Source organism: Dermacentor andersoni, chromosome 4, assembly GCF_023375885.2.
Source record: "Dermacentor andersoni chromosome 4, qqDerAnde1_hic_scaffold, whole genome shotgun sequence".
NCBI lineage: Eukaryota > Metazoa > Arthropoda > Arachnida > Ixodida > Ixodidae > Dermacentor > Dermacentor andersoni.
Window position 1 is genome coordinate 150,371,037 of NC_092817.1, and position 23,695 is coordinate 150,394,731.

The 23,695-nt window shown below is 51.7% G+C and overlaps 1 protein-coding gene across 3 annotated transcripts in view; it reads right to left on the reverse strand.

The window, feature by feature from the left end:
* Mob2 (MOB kinase activator 2) overlaps nucleotides 1-23,695 on the reverse strand; it is a 156,455-nt gene that overhangs the window by 18,420 nt on the left and 114,340 nt on the right. For 2 of the 3 annotated variants that reach the window (XM_072287946.1, XM_072287945.1), the window contains exons 2-3: nucleotides 4,746-4,918; nucleotides 2,893-2,989 (exon numbers count right to left, since the gene is read on the reverse strand). In XM_072287946.1, the coding sequence (XP_072144047.1) occupies nucleotides 2,893-2,989; nucleotides 4,746-4,918 (270 nt within the window). Of the gene's footprint in view, nucleotides 1-2,892; nucleotides 2,990-4,745; nucleotides 4,919-5,412; nucleotides 5,598-23,695 lie in introns of those variants that run through there. The other variant, XM_072287944.1, reaches the window with a different exon arrangement.

Below are 23,695 nucleotides of genomic sequence, written 5' to 3' on the forward strand. Positions count from 1 at the left end.
CATATGATGGAACAAGGCAAGAGTTATTTCGTTACTAGTGCCAAACTTAGCACGAGTAGGCAGGAATGATTTCACTGAATTCCGCTGCAAGAGAGTGCAAGGTCACTCACGATTTCTTAAACAAAATTAAAATAAGCACAGCCAGAGGAAGAAAAGAGCAGTGGGTCCTATCAAACAACTTGTTCAATAATCTTTGAAACAGAAGTAATAAAGATATGACGTAAGAGGATCACGGTGTTATGTAGAGGAAAATGCCACCGTAAATATGAAATACAATGGGCAGGTCTCCCAAATCCGAGAAAGATGCATTCTAACTTGCCCCCATCAGCAAAAAAAAAAAGCCACTGGCAATAGGAGACAAAATGAAGGTGTGAAAGCTGGCACTATGAAGCAGACAGAACTGGCAAGTGCAACAACGTAGAAAATCGGTAGTAAACTATGACAGCACAAGGTTGAAGGGCACAAAGCAATAAAGGGAGGCCATATTGCCAGGCAATGCATAAGTGAACGTGAATCTCCCAGAAGTTTTCCATGCATTGTAAACACCCTGCACGCAGAATGGAACTCATCATAGCCTGCCAATGGGCCTGTAACAAGTACCGTTACAGACAAGTTGACGAGCAAGAACACAATCAACTGAAATGCATGCGGCAATGAGTTAAAAAAACAAAGCAACCTCTCTCCTGTCATCACACGGTGTGATTGTTTTGTTCAATGGTGACTTGTCATCATGGATAAACAAACCAAACTGTCGTTCCTCTTTTCTTTTTTTTTTTAGCGCTTACACCTTGCACAGATCAATTAGGTGCCTAGGTAAAGAGATTGCATAAGCCCGCACCCCTCCTCCACCGCAAATATTTTAGCTGCACAGTTGGGTGTAAGGCCCGCTCTAGTGGGGGGCACCGGATTAATTTTGGCCATCTGGGTTTTTTAATGTGCACCCAATGCACAATACATGAGAATATATTCATTGTTGTGGCCAGGACCGAAACCTCAACCTCGAGCTTGGCAATGGACACACATGCAATTATGGTCAAAAAGTGTGAGCCTAACTAAAGGTCATTATTGAATGAGTATTCACATTATAGGCACAGCGTTATTTTCCCGATGTGAAAACCTCTCTCTCTCTCTCTATATATATATATATATATGTATATATATATATATATATATATATATATATGTATAATGACCGAGAAGCAGGGGAACTTATATATATACATCTAAGAATTTTTTTATGATTTGACACACATACGTACGCAAATGTCCTTATTTTCCGAACAGTTCACCCAGGAACTGATCTTATAATTAAATTACAATAAATTATAAACCGAACCTAACTTTTTGTTCTATGAGGCAAAATTACAATTTGATTATGTGGCCCCCCATAATGCTTTTTACCAAATTTATTTTAATCACCTCTTTATTAAAGCAAATGGCTTTCTTTGACTCTTTCAGCCATTTTCATGGTTGGTCGGTGGTTGGTAGCCGGAGCTGACAAGGAGAACGTTCGCTCTCTCCCGTTTGCTCATTAGTTCGTTTGGGCTATTTGCTCACATTAACAATCACCATCCATGGTTTCTGCACAATCTTAATGCATCCCAATCATGGCACACAAATGTACGTGCTACAGCCATAGCTGTTCTGGGCTCGCTCCCCAAGTTGTTTTGCTATCTGCGAATGTCCGGTGCAGGAATCCGAAAGCGCCTTGCTGATACATAAACAAATAAAAAAATAATAAAATAAAAAAGTTATAAAATAAAAAAGTATGCTATGCCTCGAGTGCATTCAAACCTCTGTACCAGAAAGTAACAGTCGAAGTTTTACCTCTCAGAAACTCGGCCAATGCTACAGAAGTGAAGAATACTGTGCCTGGAGTTTGATGCCCTATGCCCTGAAGTACAACTAATTTCACATTCCGGGGCGGGAATCTCCCTAAAGAGACACACCCACGAGCAAGTGAGCTCATCACATGGTGGTTTCTTCTTTCCACAGGGCAAAAGGAACAACAACGATAATGCTGTTTGCTCTGCACTACCTTTGGACTAGCGCAGAATGCGCGACTGAGTGACATTTTGGGATGAATACCTCGGAGCACAAGACCTGCAGAAAAATCAAACAAAATGAACTTGCCTTGAGATAAAGTCGTCTTCAAGTTTAATAGATACATTTTAATGCAGTTCATTTGACTGTACGCTTAATGACTATAATTTCATGCAAGCAGTGTCTCCCCTAAGGAAGCTACTTAGACAGCAGCAACAAGAACAACTAAAAAGATCACGACGAAAATGCACAGAGCATGAACCTGTCTCCAGGTATGCACTGTGCCGCAACAAAAATGGGGCGAGGTGATGATGTCATGGGAAAAGGCTGGGGAAAACAAAATAATTCTGGGGTTGTACGGGCCAAAACCACGACCTGATTATGAGGCATGCCATAGTGGTGGACTCTGAATTAATTTTGGCCACATGGGGTTCTTTCAGGTGCACCTAGATCTAATCTCATGAGGACTTCTGCATTTTGCCTCACTGAAACGTGGCCGCCGTGGCCAGGAACAAACCTGGGGCCTTGAGCTCAGCAGAGCAACACTGGGCTACTTGGAGGTAACAAATGAAAGGTAGGGATAGAATGTCACTTGCGCACATCGGTCAAGGCCAAGGGAGAGAGCTTCGGCCCATTCGTGCCATCGCCTCGCCGCATTTCATCTGCTTCTATCTCTGCAGTTGCAAAACCTTCAAAAACATTCTCGCAGTGGAACAATTAGAGGATGGTGCTTTACAACTTTTCGAGTGAACAACCAAGATTTCCAAGTGCACCTTGTGACGGGCCCTTTGACATGCAGTCGTGCACCGCTGCAAATTGGCGCGACACCCTGGAGCTTTGGGTACGCACCTGTTGCCTGGGCCAGTCATGTCGGGGCAGCCAGACATGGTGCAAAACTCGGACACCGTCCCGTACAGGAGGTTGATGTGGTCAAAGAACGCCAGTGCTGCAGGTGAAAGAAGTGATGTAGATAAATCAAAACGGTTAAAAAGAAAAGATACTCCTTTCTTGAAGCATGTTTGTTCATGCAGGACTACAAAAATTTAAACTGAAGTCCTGGGGAAGGTAATGTGTGATGTCCAGAGAAGGTACAACAAATATGATGCAGAACAGTAATGAATGGTTGCACTGGATGTGTTACCTAAGAAAGTGTGTTCACAGAATGCCAATACTGAAAATAAGCGGTTTGTTTCATGCAATCAGGTCTCACTTCGTTTTACAAGGTAAGGCGAGTTCAATAAAATAGATTTACCTTCAATGGTTTTCAAAGGCATTTACCAGGTACAGAAGTTTCCTCATCCAAATAAGTCCCTCAAGAGGTGTTCTACCAATTGATAGGATTGCGCTTGTACTGAAGAATACTGGAATCAGCAGAGACATTATGCAAGGAGCGAAAAAGGAAGGCATCTATGGACTCCCAACTTGCGCTCACTTTTGTATCAGCTGAAGCTGGCCTGTGAAGTGGAGTTTTGTTAAATGCAATGCAGCTGCTTCTTAAATGAATGCTCTCATTTACATACTGCATAACTTACAATAGCAAATACCAGCTAGCAGAGGCATCTGTTGAACATCAAGTCAATCACGATGGCTTTAAGATAAAGAAACTGAAGTAGTTAGCTTACATACAAACACAGGAAGGTGTGCACTGCTTTACATTATTACGATAGGTTTCTAACTCCACCTCTTTAAAGAACAAGGTTATATGACAAGTGCACAAAAAGTATTTGCACAGATCTGCCTGAAGTTCCCTGTGTGAAAGGACTTGAGAGCAGTATGCACAACTTCTCAGTATACACAATAATAAGAAGTTCCAAGTGACATCCAAATACATTAATGTTAACTGCGATGATACGCTAAAATAAAGTGATTGACGTTATGCAGCTCGTCTATGCCAATACTATTCACCAAATCTGACACAATGTGCCTGTTTGCCTGCTACCTTGGCACCGTGCTGAGGCGAAAGAGCGGATCTTTTAAAACGCCTAAGCTTGGCAGCTTCCTGTGAACACAGTGCTCAAGAAAAACTACACTGTAGAGATTAAACTGCAGCCAACTAAATTATTATTTTATCACTGAAATAAATAAACGAAATGGTACTTTAGGTGTTAAATAAGCAAAACAGCACCAAATGTCAGCTCATTTCTGCGGCAAGCAGAGCCTAATCAAAACACTGCGCATTAATGTGTCGTCACTTTATACGAGCTCCTGGCTGTCAGATTTTGGGCTGCATAAAATATAAATTGTGAAGCTGTTGTGAGCCACTGACCAAGCACTGAAGGAATGAGCAAGCACAAGCCAGTTCACTGCCCCATTCTCCTGAAAAGCTTCAGTGGGAGTTTCGTTTTACGTCTACAAGGCCAACGGGAACAATGAATACAAATATCCAAAGGTACAGTTGTTGGCCGTTTACCCCTTTGTTGGATATGGCACAACGCTCGGCTTGAAACCACAAAAAAAAATGAAGCACTGCGCACTTTTTCCTCTTTGGTGCAAACAACAAATGGTGCAGCCACTGTTTCTCAAGTCCCTTTCAGAACCACCGACGTTGCGTGTACAAACTTGCAAAGCTGCGACTGGAGAGACAGCGACCCCTGGCGGAAAGCGTCGATAGGACAGTGCAGCAAAGAGAATTTCTGAGAACGGTAGTGGTGACTAGCGAAAAGGGGGGGGGGGGGGGGGGGGGGGCGAGATAGGGCGCTCACTGTGCGATGCGAGCCACTCGTTGTAGTCGAGCCCCTCGGGCAGGTCCACCAGGTCGCGCAGTCGCGACTCGGGGATGGTGCACTCGAGCACCGTCGACTCCAGGTACATCTTGGGCTCCTCTTGGCCGCCGCCGCCGCTCGAAGATGCATCCTTGTCTTTCCGGCGGGCTTTCCTGCGAGATGAGATAAAGGAATGGGGCGGTGTGAGAAGGGTGAGGGGGGACTGGCTGCACATGCGCGTCGCTGTAGATATTGGCAAACGAAAAACCAAACAGAAGAGTCTTAAACCGCAGTTTCCAAGACTACCGGGGCGTATCTGACATGAGCCGTCGTCAGGTACCAGAACTCTGGAGCAGCAGACTTAAGGCCTGCGTTGTTGGGCGGCGGACAAGGCGTGCAGTACGCCGCTGCCAGCTGCAGCGTAGCGGCGGTGTGATTCTGGATGCGTTGTTCTGGACGGGCAACGCGTTCAGAATAACACCGCGGGCCACTTCTGTGTCTCTCTCTCTTTAACTAGGGGGATCTAAACGATGCTCACAGAATCACCGCGGCGAAACAAAAAAAAATATAATGACACCAACAGTCATGGCAATAACAATTATGCGAGTGGCATACGCGGCGATACGCCACCATACCGGCATCGCACAACTACGCCTGCTATACTTGCCACTGCTGGAAAGCGATCTCCCCCGCACACAGCCGCGCGCTGCCGTGAAGCCACCCCGCGAAGAGAGCGAGACGCGCGACGCCAGTGTGTCCGAACTGGCACAACTTCATCGCTCGGCGGACGCAGTAGGACGAGGAAAGAGACGACGACACTTGGCGCGTACGCGGTTGTTCGCACCGCGCGCGAACTCTCCGTGAGCGCGCGCTCAAGTGAGAGCAGCCGCACGCGTGACAGCAACAAACTGTTGCGCACTTCGACGAGAGAACAACGAGGCAACCTGATGGAAGAGGGCCGAACGACGCTAAAGCGAGTCCCCCCGCGATAACGACACGAGAGAGAGGACAGCGAAGGCGGCGGGCGGGGAGGTCTCTCAAACACAACCGCGCGGACCGCGCGATTGCACAAACAAGCGACCGTGTATGGAAGAACGGCAACAAGCGGGTGAGTCGACCGTGCACCCCTCCCGTTTTTACGACTGTATATACACATGTAGGCGCGCGCGCACGCGTGTTTAACGCACCACTCGAGGCGCCCACGCAAGCAGCTGTCGCAAAGCGCGCGCCGGACCAATATAGCTAGAAGCGTTGACAGACGCCTCCCCCCCCCCCCCCCCCCCCCCCCCCCCGCGCGCGCTCCCAGGCCGCGCCCGTCTCTTCTAACTCCGGCGACAACAATCACGCGCTCGCGATCGCTCGCCCGCCCGCCGTTTGAGTCCAAACAGCGTTCCTCCAAACCAGGAACAAAGCGCGCGCGCGCAATTCAACCTAACTTTACGCACAAATATTGCTGGACTGACAACGCGACGATCGCTGCGAAGACGTCCTCGCAATTGTCCGAGCGGCCGCCCTCTTCGAGCTCGAGCGGAGGCACAGCAGGGTGCCTTATAGAAGTGCTCACCGTGCACGAGTAGTGAAACACGTCTGGACGATGTCATTACGCGACTTTCTCGATTATCCGAAGGCGCCAATTCTCAGGCGTACGACTGCTGAATAAACAGTCTACGTACTCCGCATAGCCGACATTGCTCCGTTTCGTCATCAGATTTCTATCGTTCGAAAGATCGTCGAAAGCGCGAGCGACGACCAGAAGAGTAAAAGCACAGCAAACAAAACTAAATTTGTAAATATGCCCCCGCCCCAATTTCTCGCGGCCGCGACGAACGGGGTTTTCAAAAGTGAATTCGCCTGCACCGCACCGCAAATACAAATAATCGCTCGCATCTGACCTATTTACGTCGATCTGTATGGGTTCGCTCCTCCCATCTCGGGAGCTCCTGGCGACGGGGTCGTCGTACGCCAGCGGAGGCGCTAAGAATGAACGGGAACACTTCGCGAAGCGCGCCCCCAGGAACGGACCAAGAACAGAACAGGAAAAAAAAAAAAAACTCAGTCCCGCTAGAAAACACACTAAATGGTCGTCACGTGACAACGACCGCGCCCTTTGCTCCGCGCGCGGGCGCACCCTATTGTGCGACTGACGGGCGGGCACACGAAAGCTGGGGGGAAAACAACGGCATCAACTTTGGCACCGCGGTGGACGAGGCGCAACAAGCAGTGTTTTCGTCCTTTTGTCTGTGCGCGCGCACGTACGAGCCAAAAATAGGAGCGCGCGCAGAGGCGACAACAAAGCGAGCGCGCGCGCGCTGTAACCACGGCCTCCTCCGCAAGTGCAGGCCGGGCGTACACACACACCGTGACGACCCGGCTGGGGACATCACAGAGTCAACAGCGAGAGACGAGCGGTGCGACAGGCAGGCTGCGCCAGAAACTGGCGCAGAAAGGGGAAGAGGGCTCTCGGAAACAGTGAACGCCCAACAGCAGCGTGCAGTCACAAACCTGGCACATATTGGGAGAGAGAGAGAGAGACAGCTACGAACGGCGGGATCCACAAGATGCCCACGGCGGCTGCGTGTGACACCTTCTGGAGGCTGTAAGGGTTGGAGGACAATCCCACCGCTGGCAACCAGTTGTAGGATTGTAGTCGGGCATGTAAAAATGTGGTAGCTGGCCCATGCCCGTCGTCCAACTCACCCACGCTTGGGACGTGGTTGTAGGGAGGAACTTGCTCTCATCGTGAACGAGGGCTACGGGATTTATTTACAATATCTAAATGAAGACAGGAGATACAGTTCATCAGTCTAGCAAGACTGAAAAGGAAGCACACAGCACGAAGCACCCCGAGCAGCCGAAAAACTGCTGCTTAAAAACCCTCTGTCCTCCCTAGATCCATAGGTGAGGGAAAACTGCCGCAGCCTTCGTCCAATCGGACCGTCCAATGTCGTCGTAGTCGACCCGCCTTCGAGGGGGAGGGTTTACACACTCACATCCACACTTTGGATTCACAGAACACACAGAGCGGAGCGGGTCCTCGTAAACAACTTGTCACGCTTGACCCCAGCTGACGCCTCTTGATTCCAGAGCTGACTCCTCAGATAGCCGCCGCGACTGTCATTCGACTGTGACGAATTCTGGGGCCCGTGAAAACGCACAACAAAACACCCTTTTCCGGGAGTTCTCTTGCTCCAAGTAGACCGTGAAGGCGACAGCGAACCAACCAACAATACTCGGAAAGGTGCGCAGGTCAGTACCCCTGCAGGCCGATCGTAATAAGGCACACATTTCAGGCGACGAACATCTGGGAGACGCCGTTCTTCGATTCCCTGGAGGATATATGTCTGATCGTTATAGGAAGCCTGCGGAGAGAATCCGTGGCCCGAGGCTACTGTTCGACGCAGCTTAGTTCTTGCAAATGCCCTCTCCTTGTATTTGAAGGAAAAACTTTATTCGATTCGAAGGTATAACTCGCGCGTACGTTCCCGGTTCGGATGTATGCCGCGTCCCCGAAAACCCGAAATGCGAGCCGCGGCCCCAGACCCTGAACAAATTTAGGTTAGAAGAACTTTCGTTCATTCTCTGTCTGTGCGTGTGTGTCTGTGTGTCGGGTACGTGCCACTTGCGCAGATGAAACACCATCACCCCTCGGTGCCACCATTTCAATGACCTCTGCGACCGGCGTATATAGCACACCAACTAGCTGACACTGTTGAGAGGCACTAAGCCAACTCTTCTTCGCGTCGCCATAACACCGGTCGGCGGCAAAACCCAACGAAGGAAGGAGACCAGCAAACGGCAGGCAACGCCCACAAGGCCAACCCGACGGCGACGCAGAGAGGTGCGCGCATGCGAGAAAGCGAGCCCACTCGCCCAGCGAGCGTCGCCGCCTGCGATGACTGACAGAGGAGAGCGGTTGCCAAGCTGCATGCGGCGTTGTTGTTGTGGGCGACGGTGGTGCTTGCTGCGGGTGCAATTTGTGTGCGCGCGCGCGCGGAGAGCGACGGCGAGGTTGGAGGGAGCGAGGTTACCGCCGCTCGACCAGCGAAGCGTGCCAAGGTCCAGCCCGCGCCGCAGCACCGGCGTCCGTTTTTTAGGGGCTGGGCCGCTACGGGGGGACGCGGCCGCGCAAGGGGGGGGGGGGGAGGGGGGGCGGCAGCGGAGCGGCGCGCCAGCGTTGTAGCCCCCGTCGGAGCCATCGATCACGTTTGTTTAGGTCGGCGCGCGCGCAGTGGGAGGAGAGAGCGAAATCGCCAGCACGAGGTGCGCATTTCCCACTTCGCCGACCGCGCCCAGAATTATACGCTCGTAGGGTAGGTAGACGCGCACGCACACACCGAACAATGAATCCGCGATCACCGTCCACCGTTTCAGAGAAGCAGCCGCTAATAGGTTGGATACCGGTCGCAGCGAGCACGTATCGATTGAACGGGATGTTAAAAAAAAAACGGCCGTGTGTTGATTGATTGATTGATTGATTTATTTATTTATTTATTTATTTATGTTTTAACGTCCCAATGGAACACTGCGATTATGACAGAGACGCCGGGACTTCGGGTTAACTTTGACCACCTGGGGTTCTTTATAGCGTACACGGTTGCACATGAATCTAATGAGCCCACGGGCGTTTCTTGTGCACTCCGCCCCTGTCGAAATGCGGCCGCCGCCGGTAGTCGAATCTGCGACCTCGTGCTCGGGCGACCAGCAGAACGCCACGGAGTCTGAGCACCGCCGCGTCTTGCTAATCGAAACTGGCCCAACTCGCTTCCCTATACAGGGTGTCTTAGCTAACTTTAGCCAGGGTTTTAAAAAAAATATGCGAATGCCACGTACCTGGATAGAACAAAGGTGAGGTTGTCTGACGTCGCTTGGAGATAGTCAAACTATTTTTCTTTCATTCCGTCTAATTACATAATTAGTCTTAATTGATCAACTTCTTAAACATTATAAATAGATGGAAAGCTCCCAAAGACAAGATTGCACAGAGCGACATGAGAAACTCCCGATACAGCTTTCTCTTCCTCAATACGCGTTACATAAAAGCGATTTTCCAAGCGTGAAAGCCCGCGAATACTGCACACAAAGTGTCTCTAGCGGCCAGTCGCGCGGCAATATTGCGTGTACCGCGAAAGGCGTGCACTGGCCGGCCGCTATCTCGGCGTACATTTACTGCGAGGGAAAGAAAAGAACAAGAAGAACAAGCTACTCGCATCATGCGCGTCGTTATACTACGGCCGATCCGTTGACGTCGATTGTACAAGCAGTGGCGGCGGGTACGCATCCGAGCGACCACACCGAGCAATATTATCGGGAGGCACGACGCAGAGCTCGGACCTGCGTATACACATGCAAGCACGCGACGGCACGGAAAACTGCGAAATTGCGCATACGTCGGTCACGGTTGCAGGCACGAGTGGGACACAAACAATGGACCTAGCGGAAGCACTATTCCAAACATCGAGGCCGCCTATTCGTCATAAGCAAATTGCGCGTGATTTCATTTATTTACCATGCAACGGCGCAGAAGGTGGTCATCGGGAGGAGTGTAGGGGTAACCGTATGTACAGGATATGTTAACAGGACTAGCATCAACATCAAAACGGGTAGTCAGACAGCAGGGAGCAAGAAAAAAATTCGCAGTTCCGCCGAGAAAGGCGAAGCACCGATTGCGACAGCAAATTACTAGACAGTTGCGCGAAGTAAGGATAGTAGTTTCATCGGCCGTACGAACTTGTAAACATTCGCTTACTAACTAAATTAACAATGACTGAATGTGTGAGCGTGACTCAGCGAGGACGTAGAAAGAAACAGACACACAAAGACTCTTTGTGTGTCTGCTTCTTTCTACGTCCTTGTTCAGTCGTGCTTACACATTCTATCATGGATTCAAACCAACCAGCCCGTCAACGTGTTTTAACTAAATTAATCAGCACGGTGTCACCCACCCGCAGGTAAACGAACATCGCTCGATGACAGCGGAAACTGTCTGTGAAAACGCTGGAGTTTCCAATCGCAGCAGCAGCCGCGAGCCAATTGACCTCCGTGCGTCTGTCGCCTCAACGCCAACGAAACGTCGAAAGCACAGCGCATACGAAGATACCGGCACTACGCGCACTCTGAAAACACCGCAGATCGCTTTGATGATGAGGCCCGCGCGGGAGGATGCTTTATCCACGTCGCAGATCGCTTTGAAGACACACGAGCGCCGGCAACGCGTCCCTATACGGCGTCCGCCAAAAGGCTGTTTCACATGACGCGACTTTCAGTCAGCGACACAGCGAATTCCGTCGCTCAGCGACCACCGCGACGTCGCCGAGTCGCAGCAATCGGCGCGATGTGGGAGGGGCAATGTGTGACGAAACAAAGCGCCGTCAAAATAGGCGCTTTCCTGTTTTACGCGCGGCGGTATAGCTCTGTGGAGCAACGTCGCGCGCCAGTTTTAGCTATGTTTTAATAGGGCGTACCGACCAGCTCTTGCGGCTTAGGAGCTTCACAAACATTTTTCTTTTCTTCCGCTTACACAATTCGTTCAAAAGGAGAAGCTGCACGCTATCCAGGTCGGGAGAAGGACGCCGCTCCAACATAAGGCACGTACCCACTTGGTCGCCACCGTCGTCGACCTCTTTATCGCTACAACTTGCGCCAGCTGCTTATACATGCACACAACAGTAGCTTGTTCTTCTCCAAAAGCAAATACTCATCCAGGAAAGAAAGTTGTGGCTTCTATAGTAACAAGGAAACTAGAGTGTACTAAACGGAACCACCCGACCGACGCCGCACAAGCCGCACGCTCATACTTGCGGTGTTGTGCAGCGCCTCACTCACCGTATATGCAAGTTGTCGTAAAGTCTCAACGCTTTTATACGTTAAAAAATGGTGTACCTATTACATTATCGAACAATAATAGGAAAATTCGAATATGTGACTAGTTTCCATGTTGTTTTTATTTAACGATGCAGGCATGGATACTTCGTGAGCAGGAGGCAACCTTGCGCATCGCTGCGACGGAAACCACGCTGCTGCAAACGCATGTGAAAGCTGACAGCGAAAATCGCTGCGCGACGTGCGCGGCAGAACGATTTTTTTTTTTCGCCCCAATCGCGCCATGTGAAATAGCCCAAAGGCGTTTACTACGGTGTCCCCGATTCGCGTGGCCAAAGCCGTAGTAGACGCCGCGGTTGTCACCACTATGTACGGAGCGGCGAGCGAGGATATCGAGGCAGCGTAGCAGTCGCCCGAGAAGAACGCCCCTCCTCTCTCGCCTCACCCCCCTTGCCTCGCTCGCACACGCGAGATTGAACCGCGTTCGCCAGCTCACCCTTGCATCACACGTTTTCACTCATGTTGGAAACCTCATGGAGACGGCAGAAACGCGCCTGGAGTGTCCGTGTCCGATATCGCAATAAAATGCAAACACAGAAATTGGAAGTTAAGGACATACACTGCATCTAGTACTGGAGTACAGTACAGCAATGATAATTACAAATACGATCACAAAAAAAGAAGGAACAAAACTGAGCATTCCGAATGGACAGTGAGAAGGCCGCGCCGTGGCGTAAATCCAGGGACACAAGTCGGACAGACGCGGTTGTGTGTACACAACGGCGGAACGTGATCACGCCATCATCATCATCATCATCATTCGTTCTGTCACGCCGGTCAGGCCCGAACGAGTACGTGTACTACCGCATGCGCTGTCGCAAGTCGTCGTGCCGCCCTGTAAATCGTTCACCAGCTTAGAGTGTGTGGCGACAGCCGCAGCCACTTGTAGGCAGAGACGAGTTTTTTGCCCTTTTCCTCCCGAGACTGTCGAGGGGACGCCAGCAGCCACTGCGTAAAAAAGCGGGCACCGAAGGCCTTGGCTGTCTGCACGCGGTCAGGGACCGAGGGCAAACGAGAACGCGGAGGCGCCAAGCAAAGTCCAGCGCAATTTTTTTTCTGACCCGGCTGCGTCGGCAGCAGCAGCCTTGGGAGCGACATTTGCCGGCGGCCTGACGCCATCCTTCGAAGCCTCTGTTCACTCCCAAGGATAACTATCACTCGGCGAACTTTCTTTTTTCGCTTTCCTTTTTCTTACGCAACAGACTAGAAAACGACTTTTAAAGCGTTTCGCGCACTTCATCACAGACGGAACGGAACGACTCCGAAACGTCGCCTGTAGTTCCAGCACCGGCTATATATAGTCCAATGATGTGTTCCCAGAAGCTCGAAACTTGGAAGATGGGATGCAAATGCTGGAGACACCGTCGAGTTATAATTCCTCCACAACGTCAAATTTGTTGATCGCGGCAAGTTGAGCCAAGAGTCCGTGGCAGTAGCCCTCGAGGCCTCCTCTCCGAATTGGCTCAACGTGTCACGCCACCGCCGAATTCGACAACGTCCAGAACCACACCCATAATCGAATTGACCACCGCCCGCAGAGTTCCTTAACGCGCTCCTATATCGGATTACACGAGCGCTTTCGCACCACGCTTCCGAGGAAACAATATGCGGCAACGCCGGCGGGGTTTCGACGAAGTCTTTTTTGTTGCCCAATGGTTTCGACACTGCGACGGGATTGGCTACACCATGGCCATTGCGGCCTACGCGACGGCCCATGAAGGGAAAGCGGGCTCTGCCATTTCTGCGCATATATACGCAGCGATCCGGCAAGTAGATGACGTCACAATGCAAGGCAGAAGGCATCCACAAGGAATCCATTTCTGCGCATGCGCAACAATCCGGTACGTACATGACGTCGCAATGCAAGACAGAAAGCATGCACAAGGTCCCGTTGAGCAACCGGCAGGGAAAGAAAAGAGAAAACAAAAACACCTCGCTAAAATTTGTTTCGATGCACCGCAATGACGTCACGAAGTTCTTGCTTGGCTCATCCAAACCTGCATGCACAAGCTTATATAGTCCTGGCAGCTTTGTAACAACAGAACAAGAGATGATGCCAGGGCAGTCGGTCCAAAGGACCGCCCGTTAGTGATGCGCAAAACTAGCGATAGTACAAAAACTGCCAATAATAGTACCGATTTACCAGGCGATCGATATCGACATCACCTATCGGTAGCTCACGATCGATTATGTAAGCTCACGTAAACGCTGCAACGTAATATTGACGACGATTCCTCGCTCCCAGTAGCACGAACCGAGTGTTACTGACGGTTAGCTACCGCGAAATTTCTGGCGATACCACTAGCATAATATACACCCCACGGTCAATAGCGAACTACCGCGCAACACTATGCATAGTACTATAATCGGTACCTTTTTGTTATATTCTCGATAGTTTCACAGCGAAATATCGTATAGCTACCGATAGTTAGTACTTTGAATAGTCCCTTTTTTTTCACCATCAAAAGAAAACTATTCACACCATCGACAGACAATTTATCAATAGTTTTGCTTCACTACCGTCATACGGCTGCTCGTTAATTCGTTTCCCGCTGCCTACGAGCTCCCCACGTAAGCCGAAAGCGGCGACAGTGACGCCCGCCAGTGGCGTACATGCCTTGGCTTGTCGTCCATGAGGTGTTTGCGGCATCGATATATCGTTTATAAAGCTTTTCGGTGGTTTGCGGCTCTGCATTCGCTTGCAGCACATGCAGCCAGCAAAAGCATGGCCTTCGAGAATGGTTGTCGCTACTCCGAGAAGGCTGTCGCCGGGGCGTAGATTTGGACGACACCCGATTGTCTTTACGTTCACTTTCGCTCTTGCAAACGCGGGGCAGGAAATCCGGCTAACCTCCTCGCGCAAGGAAGTGTAAATACGCATTTCCACTTTCCCCCTGTTTACGAGGTTTCCAAAAGTTCGCAGCTCGCACTTAATCAACGACATCCGCCCTGTATGCTCGACAGAGGGAGAAAGGAAGATAGCTTTGGCGTCAGTTTTACCGCAACGAAAAAAAAAAAAAAACTATATTACGCCATTTCTTCGTGCCCAACCCGCGCACGTTCCGAGTTTCGGATAGCGAAATCCACGACGCCGAAAAAGCCACAGCCGTTTCTTTTTCTTTTCTTTCTTTCTTTTTTCGAAGCGGGAGCAGCTACTACGATGAGGCAAAGGCCTGCTTGGGACGCTCGCGGAGAGTCGAACCGGAAAAAATAAATACGAGATGCGCACGCAAGCGACAGCACGAGAAAGAGCGCCGCGGCTTCCCAATACCTTGCTAAAGAAGCTCCGTGCACCGGGTGGCAACAGCCAAGCCAATCCGATAAAAAAAACCTTACACAGTGCGCGAAAGGAAAAACAGCGGCAGCGAAACAGTGCAAGCTGCGAAGGCTCGGAACAAGCAACACGCTCGCAACGGTGCGCGAGACAGTGAGCGAGGAGCAGACGACACTCGACACCCCTTTGTCATCGTTACACGCAAGAGCGTGCGCGCACGGGCGGTTCGCTCGGCTGAACTAGGTCAGTGTGTAGCCGAAGCAACGCCGAAGTACGAGCCGGAGCCAAAACGCGATCGTGTTCCGGAAAACTTACGTACTATGTAGCAGCGTTCCAGACGCGCGCGTTTCGGCTGTCCTCCGCAATCGGGGGTATCAAAGTCGCCGCGTCACATAGTAACCTGCCCCGCTTTAGCGCTATTCAAGTCACCTGCAAACGCCCAAACGCGCAACAGCTGCAAACGCACGCTAACCTAACCGTACAGCGAATTAGTTGTATAGGGCCGCCACGGCATCGGCGTAATGGAAACGCGATGCTAAAATTTTACGATCTACTTGCCTCTCGCGTACGCGCAGGCATTCCTCCGCCTACGCAACGCGTAAATACGTAGGCTACATATTTGAGATGTTTTTTTTTTCCATTCTTTGTTCTCGTATTTATTTATACCCACAACACTAGTGTGGGGGGTCACAACCAGAAACATTACTATGGCAGGTAATTAACGTCGCAAAAAAGAACCAGACAGAAATGTAAGTCACGCACAATATACGCACAACAGCTGGAGTCTAAAGCACGGCGATCATGACGTGTTTCCGGCTCCGCAATAGCACAACCTTCGGGATCGTTGCTTATTCTTTTTAATTTTTGTTTTGTTACTCAAACCAAACTATTGATATGCGTACATTTGACAGTCGCGAGCTCTATAGATTGACCTGCTATGCAGTTTTCGACAAAGAGCACATCGAGCTACAAACGAATCACAACATCTCGCTACCCACGTACCATGTCCTGGGAGTGTCACCCCGAACGACGTCGACTTCGTGAGCGATAATGTCACGTGCGAGTGCTTTACGATACCGCATACTAGCGTACAGTCGCGCCCATAGTCATACTGGTCACATTTTTCCTTCAAGAGAAGTCCCTATATATATATATATATATATATATACAAAGAACGCCAGAGGAATTCTCCCTGAACACAGATTAACACAACGTCTGCCCTCGGTGCTGCAACTCGCGACTTGCGCCTCGTCCTCGAAGCAACGACGCTGCTATCTCCATACAAATCAGCGCTACGCGTTCGTCGAGCTCAACGTCAAGAACGGCTCAACGTTAACGCAAGCGAACCGAACGTGGCCGTAACCACTGTCGCTTTCTACTCGGCTCCCTCGTAAAATCAATTAGGCTCGACAGCCAAGTAATGGTATACGCGCAGAAACCCGACAACGTTTTAAGCCGTAATTTATGCAACCCTGACCACTCCCCCCCCCCCCCCCCCCTTCCCCCATTCGTCGCCGTCCTTCGGCGCCGCCACCGCGTGGTCGTCAATTCTGCTTTCCAGCAAATCCCAGCAGCTTCGAGAAGAAGACAGCTTCGAAGGAGGTCACCCGCCCGCGCGCACGGACACTCGGCGCGCCGCGAGACACAACGAAAAAAAGAAAAAGAAAAAAAAAAAAGAACACGAAGAAAAAAGAGAAAACCAGAATGAAGCGCGCAGAACGTGCGGAAATGGGGGTGAACAGTGCAAAAAAATGCAAGCGAGACAGGGGACGCGAATGATTAATGCATGCGAGAAGGGTGTCCCCTCGTGTAAGGAGCCATGTGTATACGCGAAGCCGAGCAGATATTGCGCACGCCCTTCGGCAGTGCTTTCCCCGATCCCTTCCCTTCCGCAGCGGACCACCTGCGGAGACGACAAGCCCGAGGAGGGCAGGTGGCGGCGGAAGAGTCGTTCCATCTCGCGTGCCGCCTTCATCCATCGCGGCGCCGTTGCTATCACTGAACGCACACACACACATACACAAGTCATATTTTAATCGCAGATGAGAGCTTCAAAAAGCCCTAAGTTTCGTATCATCTCTCTCTCTCTTTTGCAAAGTGCGCGAAAGGCGGCTTCAAGGGCGGACGGAGAATCGGAGACGTGCGCTCGACGCCTGTCACATTCCAAGAAGTATGGCGGTGGCTTTTTATAAATGTGGGCGGGGGGGGGGGGCTGCCCCCCCCCCCCTTCAAGCACGTTTTCCACGCGCATTGAGCGCGCGGGCGCGTGCGTTTATGCACACGAGTTTCACAGCTCATCTAGAGGGTTGTCAAGGTCGGCGAAGCCAAAAGGTCAAGAACGGAAGGAGTGCACCGCCGTCGCCGCCGCAAGATAACGGCGCTCGCCTCGCGAAGGCGCTGATGCAGGTGGTCCGTCTCTCACATTACACCCCCGTCGCGCACGCGTCAACGTTGCTGTTGACTCGAGCGTCGCCGCGGCTCGCCTCGTGGCAAAACACAAAAGACGAGACGCGGTTGCGTACTGCGGCCGCGCATTCGAAAACAACACGCGTTGATGTGGTTGTTCGGCGCCACAAACCAGCGGTACGCAGCCCTTCAAAGAGCGAAAGTTCAGTAAGCCCTTATGCTACGAATAGCGGGAATCGCCGTGTGAACATATATACGAACGTGAAAGAAGGGATCCGAGGGGCCCGATTTTTTTTACTATTCATATCGTAAGAAGCCAACAAGGACACCAAGGCCAGCATAGGGGAAATTATTTGTACATTTTAAATGAATTAAGGAAATGGCGAATTAATGGAAATCAAAGTGGATGAAAAAACAAAATCAACGTGGCCGCAGGTGGACCACGAACCCACGCCTTCGAATTACGTGTGCGATTGAGCGATTACCGACGGGGCGACCGCGGCGGGCGAAGTTTCCCCATCCACTTTCTCGAGTAGTTACGTTTATCTACTAGAACACCACTCGCAAGCCTTGGCGGCGCATGTGGTACATGGTTATATATATATATATATATACGTGCGTGTGTGTGTGTGCGTGTGCGTGTGTGCGTGTGCGTGTGTGCGTGTGCGTGTGCGTGTGTGTGTGTGTGTGTGTGTGTGTGTGTGTGTGTGTGTGCGTGTGCGCGCGCGCATAACCCGCTTAGAAAACGCCTTCAAACGAGCATACTGCGAATCAAACAATTCTCAGTTTCAAATGAACGCGCCATAATGAATACAACGCAAACGAAAGCCTTCGTGAGGAGCGAAAAAGATGAAAAAATCGAGTGAGAACATCTTAAGCGCAAAGCACGACACGGACCATATTAGGCTTATCTAAGCAGAAAAACATAACCGTGCATGGCTCTTGCGACATGTTTTCCGGTCTCTCTCGCTATTTACGTCACATCGGCTTCAGCGTTGACAACCCGCGCGGCTAGCTGTCATCACCTCCCCCCCCCCCCCCCCCCCCCCGTCACCACACACACACACCTGTCGAAGGCAAGTATACGCCCGGCAATGCTGGAGAGGTTAAGAAAACTTCGCTACTCCCGCTTTGCGCGCGCACCGCGCAAAATGTGAAAGGGGGGGGGGGGGGGGGGGGAGTAAACTACGTTTAATCGTCGATTCCCGCAAATGCGTCAGTCGAAACACCAGTGGCTGCACAACTGCAGGGGCATTAAACGGCAATCTGACGTTCGTTTTCACATTGGCGAAGCGTGAGCATCGGACGCTGCCCCGTCCGTTCTATAACGCCACCCCAGCAAACGACCAGGAAGCGCAGTGCTCGCGCGCGTACAGCAATTACGTGCGCTGGGCATCACTAGTTCCGCGCAGTGAACGAGAGGCTATAGGAGGGGAGTGGGGGCTCGTTTCAACCAATCTCAGCAAAGACAACGGGGTATACGTGGTTCGCGAGATGGGTCGAAGCTGGGGCTCGCCCACTGGTGCGTTGTAATTTACTAATCCTTCCTCGAAGTTTCCGTTCGGTCGGCGTCGCCCGGTGAGAGATCGGCGTGGCGCCTCCAGCACGGACGAGCGCCCGCGCCCTTCTGTTTTCTCTCGACTCCGATTGGCTGACGCGCGACCCCGTAGCTTTCGCTGTGCTATAGCTGCGTGAAACAGGCGAGGGAGTAACATACACCGGCCGCGAATTAACTCACTCGCGTCCCTCGAGGGGCAAGCACGCAGGGGACGACACACACACGGACAGACGACGACGCCTCGCGGCGCAGCACAATGCACACCTCGGGCCGGCCGAGAGGCGAGCGCCACCGGACCGCAGCGCTCACAATGGGGCAAACGAAAGGTCCACCAAACATCCCCGCAACGCGCGAGATCTCTTTTTCTTTCTTTTTTTCTTTACGAATGGCAGAAACACCGCGAAAATAAGGACGACCGGCAGCTATAGCAATAATCCGCGTACCCTCTTCTGTACGCGTCGGTCATTAGGGAGGAGGCGGCGACAAATCGAGGGCGGCGCGAATTAGAAGCGCAGCGGCGCAGAAGGAGGCTGTGAAAGGCTTTACTATTATAGCAGGAAGGGAGGGGGGGGGGGGGGGATGGGGTTGGAACGACGGCGCGAGCCCGTGGCTGGCTGGCTCGGCCGCTGGCGGCAGAAACTCGCGGCCGGTGTAATCAGCGGCACGGACGGAGAGTTTTGTATGCAAATGAGTCCGCGCGTGGCCCCTGCGCGGAAAGCGCGCGAACTCGGCTATGCACATCGAGGCGCAAGCGAAGAAACACGGCGGCCCAAGACGAAAAGGCAACCTGAAAGGCCGACTGATTGCGGTTTAACGTTCCGGATAAACGCAGACAAGGAACCGTGAGAGATGCCATATATATATATGCACGCGCGCGCACACGCGCACACACACACACACACACGCACACGCACGCACACACACACACACACACACACACACACACACACACACACACACACACACACACACACACACACACACGCACGCACACACACACACACACGCACACACACACACGCACGCACGCACGCACGCACACACACACACACACACACGTGTGTGTGGCTGCGATTAATTTCTGACCAGTCGGGTTTATACCTACGCCCGAACTTGCGACGACACCAATCACCGGAGGTCGAAGTCCAAGCCTTCGCGCTCAGCACAGCGTAACATACGCTCAGCCACGGCTACGTACGGATGTAATATGAAAGGGGCAGCCCACCTAATTCTCTACCTGGGCGCGTATCTGCAGAAACACTCTCAGGCGAGAATTGTTCGTAAGAGCGAATTGTACCCAATCCTAATGCTGGACATATTACCGAAGCCGGCCGGAAAATGGTGGAGAGCCCTTACGAACGAAAAGCTGTCTGAATTCGGCCCCTGAATTTATAGGTGTGCCTGAATTTCAGCGCGAGATGAAAAAAAGAAAGACTACATTCATGTACTTTCGTTTTTGCTTCGCCGTACTATAGCTACAGCTATAGCCGCTATAGCTATGTCGCCGTGCTGTAGTTACAGCACGTGTTACTGTAGTACTCGCGTACTACAGTAACACGTGCAACACACACGGTTTTTCCTTTCTTTTTTTCTGTACAGCTGTTCGCGGTTCCTTCACTAAATTTCCGGGTAAACGACGCAGTCATCCACATTTTAAAGCCCGGTGCACGCATGAAAGCGCAACAGGCTGCGCTGCGTAGTCCGTGCGCACAGCGACACCGTTGTATATACGGCGTTACGCGCACGCACTTTGACCGGCAAATCACGCAACATATCGCGTCCGAAACAAAAGATCCTACAGCATACATAACCTCTCTCATCGGGACCTGTTCGTTCCCGTTCGGTCTCGGGACGGCCAGTCGACGCCGGCCACGCCACCGCCCTGCAAGCGCGGCTCGTGCAACTTCGTGTTCGACACTCGCTCGCAGCCCGCCGGGCCTAGCAGGAAACGGATAGCAGGGCCACGAAACAGGCACACACACCAGCGTGCGCTTCCGTAAAGCGCCACGCACAGAAGGAAACTCGAAGCGACGGACGAAGACGCTAAAAAAAGAAAAGAAACAGAAAGAAAGAAAGAATGAAAGAAAGAACGTATTAAATAAGAAGCGCAAGGGAAGCGGGAGTGGGGGTCTATATTCGCAGGGGCGTACCAAACCTCACGCCGAGCGTCCGCGCAGGCAACAACCAGGGGGAGCCTCGGGCGCTACATCGAGGACACGAGAAGGAGCGATACACGATGGCCGTGAGTACGAAACACCGCGGTATACAGTGGGAATAATAGCAAAGGGCAGAAATGATGCCAGCCGAGACGAAATGGCAACAAAGGTATCAGCAATGCGAGAGGGCGTTATGCGCAATGCGAAATTGAGAGGGGAAAAAAAGAAGGAGAGAAGGCAGTTCAACAACCACGCCGTGTACGCGTACCCTCACGCACACGAAAAGAAAAAGCGCATCAGGAATGGGCTTCCCGGTCACCGCCACCGGTCTGAACAAAAACAAAAACTGCCCCCCCCCCCCCACTCTTCCTCCTCCCACGGTCGCTCATTAGCGGGCGACAGAGGAGCGCACCAGATCAAGGCTCCCGTCGCCTGCTCCTACTCGGAACTGTGGGTCAGCGCGCCGGACAAGTGCCGCTTCCGGTACACCACGCCGCACGTCACTTCCGCTTTCCGTCCAGACGACACCCGGCACCACCGACTGCACGATCGACGGGGGCAGACCGACGTGTACGGCCGCCGGCTTCCCACCCCCCTTTTTTTAATGCCGGGATTGACGCAGCGAGAAATCTCGCTGCGCGTTGTTTTCGGGGCTAGAATGGGACTTCTAAATTGCCGCCGCTGTACACGGTGCTCCATCGACCGCAGTTTCATTACCCGCGCTTCTACGTAACGCAGAGTTCAACTGAGGCGGCTTTTAAAGCTGAATTGTCTGGAAGCATGTCGTATACAGTTATAATGGTACATCATGGCTGCACATCATAGCCGCATTCCTATTGTTATCCGAAAATGAATTACAGCTGTCAAAGCACGCAATAACCCCCCCCCCCCCCTTCTCTATTTAAAATATGATCACTCATTCCGGCGTAGACGTGTCACACTAGACAGCCTTGGTTTGTTCACTCGACGTTACTGCGGCACTTTCTGTTACGAACGGAAGCCGCAGTGACTCGCTCGCTGTCCGGCAGAATACATGTTTTATGATCTCCTTCATTATTCCCGCAGTGACAAACGCAAGAAAGCAGACATCGCAAGATTTCAAGACGGCAGTGCATTATCGCAAGATAAAGCACTGGGCCAAAGGCGACATAGCATATACGACTTCCTCAATAAACCGTTTATCGAGGTCGTACTTCGTTTTGCTTTACATTACGAGGCGGCTGAACGTTCATAGCTCAACGCTTTTATTATTTTTTTTTTGTCCCACCAAGACGCACGCTCAAACCGAGCCCACCAGCCTGCGTCGCATTCGTGAAGGAAGTAATAACGACGGTGTTTTACTCGCCGGCTCGGCGCGAACCACTTATATAACTGCGGATCCGCATACGAGAGCTTAGAGACGAGAACGACCGTTTTTATACCGGGGCTACAAAGTGCGACTCGGCAATCCTATATAAACACCGAGACGTATAGACGTGCGAAAGTAGTGAAAGCACGAGCACAGCAATGTCGGCAACGAGTATAGCTACCGCACTCGCTCAACTGTGCATGCCGGAGTTCTACAAGACGAAGTTACAACCCTCACGCAATAGTGGAGTCTGTGCGGCGGTCCAGACAGGTGAAACATTATAGAGACGCAATAAAAATGCGCCAGACGCTATACTATCTGCTCGTGAACCGACGTCGACGATAAACGTCATGATGACTTACGAGTCTGGTGTCTCGCTTGTAGCTAGTTTCATTTATTGCGATCAGCTCTATAGGCTGGGTGGCGTGCGTTGCGGCGAAGAAACCGCGCACTGCATGTACGTGTACGTGGAAGACGAGGGTATATACCTCGCGGTACGTTAAATCTCACGCTGGAACAATAATAACTCGTTTAGCGCCTAACAAACTGAGGCCACATTACAGGCGCGACTCGTTCGAACAGCTTGCAAAACCGAAAGGCAGTCCCAGCTAAAGCGCAGCGCCCAAGGTGTGCGGATGTCGAAACATGCATGCCCGAAGTCTTGCGGAGACCCCTATGGGACGATAATGGCGGTACATACGTGCATCCCAAACACACACTTGCTGGAACCTGAACGTACACTGCCATAATGTACGTAGTCAGCTACGAAGGCATGCCTGCTAAGACTCGTATACGGACTCAGCTTTGTTGGCATTGAACCTGGTGCGCGCACAGCAGGAATCTATAGACGAAACCGGCAACAGTGCACAGAGTCGATATACGAAACAGGAAAGGAAACACATTCGGGGTCGGCAGGAAAGCGAAACAAACGTCGATGAACCACGCCTGACGTCTACGTTGCTCCGAGGCATTCGCTATACAGACTAAATCGGAGGCCGTTCAGAGGTATACACGGTCCTCGCCTCGCAATCGAGCGCGCAAGCAACCGGACCACATATACAGAGACGCGCGATAAGCTCCGGGAAATGCGCGCATCAGCTTGCTGCTTCTCTCGGCGCAGATTCGCAACGCGCTAGCATAGGCACCATTTCTGTGCGCGTGGCCGTCACAATTTCCGCGCGACGGCATCAAGCGCGGGCAATGTGTACAAACGCGCGAGCTAGCGCGTCGGGAGATTGTCCTCCCGAACGCGCGATCGACGTCATCAGCCACACGGGCGGAGCTGCATATGGCCGCGCCGACTCGCCGTATGCACTAGATACAGGCCGT